At 42.3% G+C, this 12,711-nt stretch overlaps 1 protein-coding gene across 3 annotated transcripts in view; it reads right to left on the reverse strand.

Annotated features, from left to right (window-relative positions):
- Positions 1-5,961: 5,961 nt before the first annotated feature.
- The window catches only part of OLFM1 (olfactomedin 1), a 109,522-nt gene continuing 102,772 nt past the window's right edge, over positions 5,962-12,711 (reverse strand). For all 3 annotated transcript variants that reach the window (XM_088453036.1, XM_088453035.1, XM_088453034.1), the window contains 2 exons: positions 11,680-11,786; positions 5,962-7,784 (listed from right to left, as the gene is read on the reverse strand). In XM_088453036.1, coding sequence (XP_088309162.1) covers positions 7,110-7,784; positions 11,680-11,786 — 782 coding nt within the window. In that variant the 3' untranslated portion in view covers positions 5,962-7,109. The remainder of the gene's footprint in view (positions 7,785-11,679; positions 11,787-12,711) is intronic.

The following is a 12,711-nucleotide window of genomic DNA, read 5'->3' on the forward strand; positions in this document are numbered from 1 at the left end:
TGTCATTACCAGGTACATTCTCTTATTGCTCTGTATGTGGGTCCTCCAGAGATTCCATTATACAATATTTGCTTTTCTCTCCGCCTGTCCATATTGGCTGTAACAGCTGATATTTAACCAGAGCGTTTTATTAACTGGACATTCTAGGCAGCAAGATGATATCCTCCGGCACCATCTCCACATAATATAATATGTAGTGCTGACCTCTCTCACACTAAGCAGAGGCTAATGTATTTATTTATTTACATTGCTAAGGGAAATTTCATTCTCACCCCACCTACTTTTGTGTTGGCCCCACCCACAGCTGATTTGTTCCCACCTACACGTTCCCACTTTTTGTTCCCAATCCACCCCTGATAATGGGATGCAGTCACTATGTAGACATCTGCAAAATGGCAACATTCTGCATGGGGCGGAGGGTTAGGGATAGGCACTAAAGGGAGGGTTAGGCTACGGGAGGGTAAGGTGAGGCACTAAAGGGAGGGTTAGGCTACGGGAGGGTAAGGTGAGGCACTAGAGGGAGGGTTAGGCTATGGGCGGCTAGGGTGAGGCTATGGGAGGGTTAGGGATAGGCACTAAAGGGAGGGTTAGGCTACGGGAGGGTAAGGTGAGGCACTAGAGGGAGGGTTAGGCTACAGGAGGGTAAGGTGAGGCACTAGAGGGAGGGTTAGGCTACGGGAGGGTAAGGTGAGGCACTAGAGGGAGGGTTAGGCTACGGGAGGGTAAGGTGAGGCACTAGAGGGAGGGTTAGGCTACGGGCGGCTAGGGTGAGGCTATGGGAGGGTTACGGATAGGCACTAAAGGGAGGGTTAGGCTATGGGAGGTAAAGTGAGGCACTAGAGGGAGGGTTAGGCTACGGGAGGGGAGGGGAGGGTCAGGCTTAGACTCTAAGGGGAGAGTTAGGGGTTAGTGTTACTAATACCGGTACCGCACCAGCACAGGCGGAAGTCACCATTACCTGACTACTGGAGACAGTTGGTCTCCAGTAGTCAGAACAAGTGACTTTGCCCCTGGGTAACAGCATGCTGCACTGCAGGTGGGGGCAGCTGTAACATATGCAGGGAGAGTTAGATTTGGGAGGAGTGAGTCCAAACTGAGATCTAAATTGCAGTGTAAGAATAAAGCTTTTCAGCATCTGTGGGCTACATGCAGAAGCAGCCAGTATTTACCCTGCATACAAAAAATGTATGTACAGTATTTGCACCCCTTGTATTACAATATGGTTTGTCCAGGTACAGAGTTACTTGCTCCCCTGATCATCCCCCCCCTCCCAGATCAGTGACCCAGTACACAGATTTCATTAGTGACCCCACAGCCCCTCTGCTAGAGGCAGATTTACACGAGATAACGTCACAACCAGATATGCAGATGTTTTACGCTGGTTCCCATTGAGCTCTGTGAATTATATAGTATGAAAAATTGGGGTTTGGAGGCGATAGGAAACCTCTGCACACTAGCAATGGGGCACGCTAGCAATGGGTATAGAGAAGTCTGCAGTTAGGACTTTGGGTTACAGAGTTTTTTTAATTTTGGTCCAGAATTGGTGACAATGTCAAACCAGAGGATAAAGATATCTGAAGGTGGGGAACCCTCTCAAATACATTGTTATTGCCTTGTACACAGCTATGTCACATACCAGAGCAACGACTGTCTGATGATATAAATATGGGCCTGGAAAGCACAGAAATACAGTGATCATGTAAGTAGGCGCCCACTTATAAGGGGAGATGTATCAAGACTTGGAGAGAGAGGAAGTGGAGAAGTTGCCAAAAGCAAGTAATTAGCTTCTGTCATTTCAAAAAACTGCAGGGGAGATGTACTAATGCTGGGTACACACTATACAGATATATCTGCAGGTGATGGTCGTTCTTACACACTGACTAATGCTGTGTACACACTATACAGATATATCTGCAGGCGATGGTCGTTCTTACACACTGACTAATGCTGGGTACACACTATACAGATATATCTGCAGGCGATGGTCGTTCTTACACACTGACTAATGCTGGGTACACACTATACAGATATATCTGCAGGCGATGGTCGTTCTTACACACTGACTAATGCTGGGTACACACTATACAGATATATCTGCAGGTGATGGTCGTTCTTACACACTGACTAATGCTGGGTACACACTATACAGATATATCTGCAGGTGATGGTCGTTCTTACACACTGACTAATGCTGGGTACACACTATACAGATATATCTGCAGGTGACGGTCGTTCTTACACACTGACTAATGCTGGGTACACACTATACAGATATATCTGCAGGTGACGGTCATTCTTACACACTGACTAATGCTGGGTACACACTATACAGATATATCTGCAGGTGATGGTCGTTCTTACACACTGACTAATGCTGGGTACACACTATACAGATATATCTGCAGGTGATGGTCGTTCTTACACACTGACTAATGCTGGGTACACGCTATACAGATATATCTGCAGGTGATGGTCGTTCTTACACACTGACTAATGCTGGGTACACGCTATACAGATATATCTGCAGGTGATGGTCGTTCTTACACACTGACTAAAGCTGGGTACACGCTATACAGATATATCTGCAGGTGATGGTCGTTCTTACACGCTGACTAAAGCTGGGTACACGCTATACAGATATATCTGCAGGTGATGGTCGTTCTTACACACTGACTAAAGCTGGGTACACACTATACAGATATATCTGCAGGTGATGGTCGTTCTTACACACTGACTAATGCTGGGTACACACTATACAGATATATCTGCAGGTGATGGTCGTTCTTACACACTGACTAAAGCTGGGTACACACTATACAGATATATCTGCAGGTGATGGTCGTTCTTACACACTGACTAATGCTGGGTACACGCTATACAGATATATCTGCAGGTGATGGTCGTTCTTACACACTGACTAATGCTGGGTACACGCTATACAGATATATCTGCAGGTGATGGTCGTTCTTACACACTGACTAATGCTGGGTACACGCTATACAGATATATCTGCAGGTGATGGTCGTTCTTACACACTGACTAATGCTGGGTACACACTACACAGATATATCTGCAGGTGATGGTCGTTCTTACACACTGACTAAAGGCCCCCATACATCAGCAATCGATTGTGGCAATCCTGCAATTTGCAATCGATTGTGTCTAAAAATCTGCAATGTATGGGCTTCACAGATCGCAGATTGCAACCAAAAAGTGATTGGAATTGTTTAATCAGATTGTCCAACATGTTGGATTTCACAGATTGATTGGGGCTGTAGATTGCTAGTGTATGGACATGATCAGCAGATTTGCAGACCGTTTCTAGCAAAATGATGGGCCTTTCAAGATTGCCAGATCTGTGTTTGCTGCAATCGATCTGCAAATCATTGAAAAAGATCTGTAGTGTATGGGCGCAGATTGCTAGATTGGGAAATCCTAAAATCGGGCAATAAATCTTCAAATTGTTCAATTGTGGTTTTCAGATTGCTGATGTATGGGGGCCTTAATGCTGGGTACACACTACACAGATATATCTGCAGGTGATGGTCGTTCTTAGACACTGACTAATGCTGGGTACACGCTATACAGATATATCTGCAGGTGATGGTCGTTCTTACACACTGACTAATGCTGGGTACACACTACACAGATATATCTGCCAGGTGATGGTCGTTCTTACACACTGACTAATGCTGGGTACACACTATACAGATATATCTGCAGGTGATGGTCGTTCTTACACACTGACTAATGCTGAGTACACACTATACAGATATATCTGCAGGTGATGGTCGTTCTTACACACTGACTAATGCTGGGTACACACTACACAGATATATCTGCCAGGTGATGGTCGTTCTTACACACTGACTAATGCTGGGTACACACTATACAGATATATCTGCAGGTGATGGTCGTTCTTACACACTGACTAATGCTGGGTACACACTATACAGATATATCTGCAGGTGATGGTCGTTCTTACACACTGACTAATGCTGGGTACACACTATACAGATATATCTGCAGGTGATGGTCGTTCTTACACACTGACTAATGCTGGGTACACGCTATACAGATATATCTGCAGGTGATGGTCGTTCTTACACACTGACTAATGCTGAGTACACACTATACAGATATATCTGCAGGTGATGGTCGTTCTTACACACTGACTAATGCTGGGTACACACTACACAGATATATCTGCCAGGTGATGGTCGTTCTTACACACTGACTAATGCTGGGTACACACTATACAGATATATCTGCAGGTGATGGTCGTTCTTACACACTGACTAATGCTGGGTACACGCTATACAGATATACAGTCAGGTGCATAAATATTGGGACATTGACAGAATTTTCATATTTTGGCCTCTATTCACCACCACAATGGCTTTGAAATGAAACAAACAAGATGTGATTTACCTGCAGACTTTCAGATTTAATTTGAGGGTAATTACATCCAAATCAGGTGAACGGTGTAGGAATTACAACGGTTTCTATATGTGCCAAAAGTAATGGGACTATCAACTCAAAAGCTATTTTATGGACAGGTGTGGGCTATTCCCTCGTTATTTTATTATCAATTAAGCAGCTAAAAGGTTTGTAGTTGATTCTAGGTGTGACATTTGCATTTGGAATGCAACAAGCAGGAACTGAAGACATTTGCAGTAGAGGCCTGGCAGAGCATCACCAGGGACGAAACCCAGCGTCTGGTGACGTCTATGCGTTCCAGAGTTCAGGCTGTAATTGCCTGCAAAGGATTTGCAACAAAGTATTAAAAAGTGAAAGTTAGATTTAGGATTGTTTAGTTTGTCCCATTACTTTTGGCTCCTTAAAAAGTGGGAGGCACATATAGAAACCGTCTGCAGTTAAAGCACATCTTGTTTGTTTAATTTCAAAGCCATTGTGGTGGTGAATAGAGGCCAAAATATGAAAATTCTGTCACTGTCCCAATATTTATGCACCTGACTGTATCTGCAGATGATGGTCGTTCATACACACTGACCAACCATCATCTGTGTCTGGCCGGGGGGGGGGGGCGTTCACCGACATATCGCGGGTACACACTATACAGATGTATCTGCAGATGATGGTCGTTCTTAAACACTGAACGTCCATCATCTTGCAGGTAGCCGCGGGTCCCGCTGGCCGGGAGGCGGGGTGGGGCCGCTGCCCTCCCCGTAGTTGGCTGTGTACGCGCGGTCTGCAGACATCTGTCCATCCACTGTGCTGCACAGCCAATACGATATGTCTGTGAACGACGCATTCACAAACATATCGTCTGTACACACTGCCCGATGGGAACCAGATATATTGGCTGATCAATTGATCGGTTAATATATCGGCCAGTGTGTAACCAGCATAAGCCATTAAGAGAGATAAAAATGGATGGAGATAAAGTACCAACCAGGGCCGTAGCTAGGGTAGTGTGGCCGGTGCCATCGCACAGGGCACCACAGGTCAGGGGGCGCTGTTTGGGCCTGTCAAATTTTTGTTTATTACCATTCTCACTTGTAGCTTCCTCTTATTTCATCCCCAGCATCCCCTGGCCTCTCCCATCTCTTCCCTATGAGGCCGTGGCCCTTTTTTGGGTGCATTATGTCCCTTTGAAAAATGAGGGGGGCACCAATGCTCTTTCTGGCACAGGGCACCAAAAAGTCTAGTTACGGCTCTGGTACCAACCAATCAGCTCCTGTCATGTTACAAGCTGTGTTTGTGAAAGGACAATTAGGAGCTGATTGGTTGGTACTTTCTCTCCACGGCTTAGTACATCTACCCCACATGTGCTAGATAAATGACAGAAGTTGATTGGTTGCTCTCTCCACTTTGACTCTCTCAGAGGCCAGATCCATCTCCCCCCTAGGTGAGATCATAGTGAGCACATTTTGCTTTTATCCTGCGTGAAACAATGGCCACAAAGAGGAAAAAATAAGCGATTACAAAATCTTCTAATATCTTTTTATTTTTCTTCAGATAGCTGTGGATAGTACAAATAATGTCTCTTGTGGATATGTGTCTCCTGATGGCTATTTTAAATAATAATTAAAAAAAAAAAAAAAAAAAAAACACCTTTTCTAGTTCTTTCATACATTTACTTAGAGTGGGTAGGAAAAAGCTAGACGTATTCCACAGACAGCTAGTGTTTCCTGATCGCAATCATTGCTAATAATATCATTATCACAGGATACATTCTCTATTCCAACAGCCAGTGTACCCCTCGCGCGTCCTATAATTACGTTTTCTCTATAATCATATATCCATATGTATATATTATCTGTAATAAATATTTTTTTCCTTCTTTAATTTTTACAGAAATAAAATTCATTGCTCTTAATAAATCTGAACTACTTCAAATTGAACAACATTCATCGCGTGAACAGACAAATACAGCTGAATACTTCAGATTACAACGGACATTATACATGATAATTTCTGATACATAAGTTTAAACAATATGGACAAACTACCATTATAGCCAGAATACAGACTTCATCGTGATTAGGAGAGAGCTTCGGTACTAACAACACTTTTCCAGTCTCCGGACCTTTATTCATGTATTTATTTCATTTTAAATCTAGAAAAAAACAACAGTAATTCTCCTTTCTTTACAATACCAAGAGGCATTAGGTCTCCAGATTCTGTAACAACCTGCTCTGGAATCAGCTCCTAAGATCGCGGTCTTTCTGGAATTATAACGTAGTCTCCTTGTCCTAATAATAACAGCTTCCCGTCAATTAAAGACCTACAGTTTTAATGTCGGGTATTGTTCGTCGTAGCAAACAGTCATTGCCTTGTACATAATGTTTTTGTTTCATTTAAAAGACAGGAGTATTTTGTTTTTGTTTTTCTTGGATCATAAGTGCAGCAGATTTAAATTTTTTTGTTTTCTTTGCTTTGTTTTGCTGAAGTGTTAACAGATGTAAAAGTTCTCGTTGATCTGCCGGTGTACACGTCACGTTCCGAGAGGGCGCGGGAATCGATTTCATTCGGTCAGATCTTTGAGATGGACGGTTAGGTTTTTTTTTTTTTTGGCAGCCATTCTGTTCTTGAGTTGCGCCCAACCCTACCGGTTGTGGTCAGTTTGTAGGAGACGGGCGGAGCTACAACTCATCAGACCTGATGACGTGGAACAGGGTGACGTTATAGAGGACCTGGTGTCCGTTGTTCCAAGCGTACAGGGCCCGGTCCTTGGGATTGTAGTCCAACATTGAAATGTGTGAATACCTGTTTTGGAAAGGGATGTCAATGTACTCATAGTTAGACGTGTTGGTCTGGTAAGCGTAGTGCACTTTGGTTCCACCGGAATAGCCGTTGGTGACGTAGAGGGTCCCACAGATCATGAAGGCCTCTCCGGCACTTCTCTTGGGGTAACCTGTATACCAGGTCTTCAGTATCTGGAGAGTGTTGGGATCGAGTTTGCTGATAACTATGTTACCAGCGTTTTGGTTGGTGGCATAAACCACCCACAATCCATTTTCATCTACCATAATGTCTATGTCCGACTGGCCCCCCCAGGCGTAGTGATAAACGTTGCTGTGGCCAGCTGGGTCCAAGCTGCGGGTTTTCAGGATCGCCTCAGACTTCAAGTCAAAGCGGATGATGATGTGGCTTTGGAATTTATTGAAATATATGGATCCGTTATAGACAACCTGGCCGGTGCCGGACCAGGGATGAGGGAGGCGGTGAGAGGTAAAGTTGTCGCTGTTCATAAAGTCCTCTATAGATTTGTACTCCCTGACGAAGCGGTTATTGTGGTAGCCGTCCATGTACCAGACCTGCGGAACAAATCGGCAGATTGAGTCTCTTATTAAATTAAAAGCGTCTGTCTGTACAATCCTTACCTGGGAGATAATCGTTTAGTGAGAGGAGCAAGGATTCAGGGAACAGAGATGATGATCAAATTGTGTTTCCGGTGGGTACATTTATCGAAGATCATCGAATTGCGTCAGACCCCTCCCTCTGTGTGTGATGCCACAATTTGCGGTTGGGCATTAATGAGGCGTTTCAACCCTGTCCCCCACAGTAGGCAAGTGTGAAATGATCTAAAGCAGTGGTTCTCAAACTCGGTCCTCAGGACCCCACACAGGTCATGTTTTCCAGGTCACCCAGCAGGTGCACAGGTGTACTCATTACTCACTGACACATTTTAAAAGTTCCACAGATGAAGCCAATTGTTTCACTTATGATTCTGTGAGGAGACCTGGAAAACATGCACTGTTTGGGGTCCTGAGGACCGAGTTTGAGAACCTGTGATATATATATATATATATATATATATATTAGTGTTACCCCATATTAATCATCAATCCATGATGTTCCATTACACTGCAGAACAATGAAAATGTTTCCGATGTTACAATAGTTACTTCTAATTGATGTCAGCATGCAAAGAATGAATATGACATGTAAAACTCTCAGTTAGCTCTGAGTTTGGAGATATAGCCCATTTATGACGATGTAGGGGTATTCCTAGTGACGTGGGCAGAATGGAGAGAATCTTACCAGCAATCTGCGTTCTGCGCAGAGGGGGCGGAGCCTAATGACCCAATTAAATGAATCAGTTATTTGTCCCCTCCCCTATTCAAATATATGCGCTTCACGGGATTACCCACACAAGATAACTGTGGTGCACTGAGTGACAGCATAGGGAGCGATTCCACCAAGACATCTCAGCAATGGCACAAAGATATCAGGGAAGGTGACAGTGACAAGAGATGCCCCAGAGGAGGAGTACAAGCGACAAGCAAAGAGAAAGCCCCCCCATGTATAGGCTACTATATTACATAGTACTTTCCTATGCTGTATGTCTGTTTCCTATGCTGTATGTGTGTTTCCTATGCTGTATGTATGTTTCCTATGCTGTATGTATGTTTCCTATGCTGTATGTGTGTTTCCTATGCTGTATGTGTGTTTCCTGTGCTGTATGTGTGTTTCCTGTGCTGTATGTGTGTTTCCTGTGCTGTATGTGTGTTTCCTATGCTGTATGTGTGTTTCCTATGCTGTATGTGTGTTTCCTATGCTGTATGTGTGTTTCCTATGCTGTATGTTTGTTTCCTATGCTGTATGTTTGTTTCCTATGCTGTATGTGTGTTTTCTATGCTGTATGTGTGTTTCCTATGCTGTATGTGTGTTTCCTATGCTGTATGTGTGTTTCCTATGCTGTATGTGTGTTTCCTATGCTGTATGTCTGTTTCCTATGCTGTATGTCTGTTTCCTGTGCTGTATGTCTGTTTCCTGTGCTGTATGTCTGTTTCCTGTGCTGTATGTTTGTTTCCTGTGCTGTATGTGTGTTTCCTGTGCTGTATGTGTGTTTCCTGTGCTGTATGTGTGTTTCCTATGCTGTATGTGTGTTTCCTATGCTGTATGTGTGTTTCCTATGCTGTATGTTTGTTTCCTATGCTGTATGTTTGTTTCCTATGCTGTATGTGTGTTTTCTATGCTGTATGTGTGTTTTCTATGCTGTATGTGTGTTTCCTATGCTGTATGTCTGTTTCCTATGCTGTATGTGTGTTTCCTATGCTGTATGTGTGTTTCCTATGCTGTATGTGTGTTTCCTATGCTGTATGTGTGTTTCCTATGCTGTATGTTTGTTTTGTGTTCTTATTTGTGATTGAATTAAAACAACTGTTATTTATGTTCTATCAATAAAATATCAGATTATTTTAAAATAGCTTTTCACTATGACTATATTACTAATGTACATACAGTATAGTGCAAGTAGTGTAGCTCAAAAAATTAGAGCTAGTAAAAACATTCTGAAATCATTTTAGTTTTTCTTGACCTCAAATTGGTAATGTATGACTATTAGTGATGTATGACTATTAGTGATGTATGACTATTAGTGATGTATGACTATTAGTGATGTATGACTATTAGTGATGTATGACTATTAGTGATGTGTGACTATTAGTAATGTATGACTATTAGTGACGTATGACTATTAGTGACGTATGACTATTAGTGATGTATGACTATTAGTGATGTATGACTATTAGTGATGTATGACTATTAGTAATGTATGACTATTAGTGATGTATGACTATTAGTGATGTATGACTATTAGTGATGTATGACTATTAGTAATGTATGACTATTAGTGATGTGTGACTATTAGTGATGTGTGACTATTAGTAATGTGTGACTATTAGTGATGTATGATTATTAGTGATGTATGACTATTAGTGATGTATGACTATTAGTGATGTATGACTATTAGTAATGTATGACTATTAGTAATGTATGACTATTAGTAATGTATGACTATTAGTAATGTATGACTATTAGTGATGGATGACTATTAGTAATGTATGACTATTAGTAATGTATGACTATTAGTGATGTATGACTATTAGTGATGTATGACTATTAGTAATGTATGACTGTTAGTGATGTATGACTGTTAGTGATGTATGACTATTAGTGATGGATGACTATTAGTGATGGATGACTATTAGTGATGTATGACTATTAGTGATGTATGACTATTAGTGATGTATGACTATTAGTAATGGATGACTATTAGTGATGTATGACTATTAGTAATGTATGACTATTAGTGATGTATGACTATTAGTAATGTATGACTTAGTAATGTATGACTATTAGTAATGGATGACTATTAGTGATGTATGACTATTAGTAATGTATGACTATTAGTGATGTATGACTATTAGTGATGTATGACTATTAGTAATGTATGACTATTTTTAGAAAGGAAACAAATTAAAAGTATTAATTTGTTGTACAGTGTTATGGGGGTGCAGCCCAAATCAACCAAGTTGAACTATAACAAATAAAGAAGAGCTAGGGATTGTTAATGACGGGCGCACATTCACGTGTGAAATGATGTCATGCAGCAGCCGAGCCAGACAAATACTTAAAAAATAACAATATCCAATGGCTTCTGACAGAGGGTTTTTAATGAGAATTCATGTTCCTGTTTTGTGGAAATTTCCATAATCCGATGGCCATGCAAATAACAGTAGGAGATGAATGGGGAGGGGGAGGGACTGTGACATTTGACAATGAGCTTCAGAAAAAAAAATAATGAAAGTACTTTAAATGTCCTTGTGTTCTTTTCTTACAATTCCGGTTGGAGACGCGAGCGTGCACCCCTGCCGCGATGGCCTGTGAGGATAAAGCACCCACCCTCCTGAAACATTAACATATGACATTTAAATTTGAAATGTCAAGAAAGGATTTCCCCACAGTACCTTTATCACAGCCCGGGAACGTTAACACACTGACAGAGCCCAGGCCAACAACTGCCTAATTAACACATGCACTGCGGAAGCCCTGCCTGGTCTGTGAGATGGCCACACATCCATGCTCTGCAAGCGTTCTACCTCCAAATAACCGGCATTCACATACAATTACCAAATTCATTTAAAATATTTATTGGCCATAGACATATAAAAAATATATTCACCCTCCTTTTTATCCCAACTCTCCCACTGCCAGTTGCATTATATGCAGAGGAAATCGAGAAGGCAGACTGAGCAGGACATTTGGTAGGTTAAAAAGGAACCCATGCAAAAGTAGCTCTTGGGTGAATATATATATATATATATATTTATATATAATGAAAGTTATCTGCTGTTTGTACACAATTTGATGAATCATGGATGCATTAATTAAAGCCACATGATTTTATCCCAAGGAGCTACTCACCCTGTTATCGCCTTCTGGTGCCAGTGGGTCGGTCATCCACGAGCCAAACCTGGATCCGGATGCCTTGATTGTCACTGGCTCGCTGATACCCGTTAGCTTGCCACAGGCTGCAAGATATGGTGGATAGAAGTGAATTATTTCTCTGTGTAATTGTAACTATTAGATCCTACTAATGCACAATGTGTTCTACAGGATCATCAAGAAAGATAGAGGCATCAGTTACAGGCAGCTAGTACAGTACACGTGTAAGAAAGATATAACTGGGGTGTTTATTATGGCTCTCGAGCAGCGTTAATGATTTAAGGTCAAGGGGGTTAATACGGAGGCGGAATATTCTTGCTCATTGCTTTATAAGGGTTCTCACGCCAGCAGGGAATACAAAATGCAAATCTTTGGTTGGCATCAAAAGCTAAAAAATAAACAAACCGCTGAGGGGTGACCAGCGAACGGCGTCCAGATGAATGACATTCCGCTGATCTGCCACTGGGTCTTCAATGGCTTAATTTGGTTTGTCGCATTTAAAGCAATTTGTTCACATCAGCAGGATGTTCCATTACTCTGCTGACCCCTCCAGTATTAAATTAAGAGTCTATCAGTGATTAATGACGACTGACAGGACGTGGAGGACACAGGTGCCAGCAGAGATCTCTGTGTGGTGACCAGAGGGAATACAGGAAATGGTTATCGGTAACGTGGACATAGGGCCTGATTCAGACCCGTTCGCTATCTGCGTACACTCACTAGATGCGTATGCAAATTTGTCAAAGTGACGCCACGGGAAGCGATCGCTCGTCAAGGCATAAGCACGCCAACCATGTCTAAGCAAGCGTCCACTTTGTCTGAGCGTACGGCCACTTTGTCTGAGCGTACGCCCAATCTCACAGGCAGAGCCGCCCACCATCACACGTCATCTCCAGGAAGTGTATTAAAACATTGGTACATCGAGCACCATCGGATGTGAACGCAGTGCTTGAGGTAGCTTTACCCTACCGCAAGCATTGTGAGGAAATCGGTGTAAAAAAAAGGCAAGTG

This window comes from Taudactylus pleione, unplaced genomic scaffold (genome assembly GCF_031769625.1).
Source record: "Taudactylus pleione unplaced genomic scaffold, aTauple2 ptg000566l, whole genome shotgun sequence".
Lineage (NCBI taxonomy): Eukaryota > Metazoa > Chordata > Amphibia > Anura > Myobatrachidae > Taudactylus > Taudactylus pleione.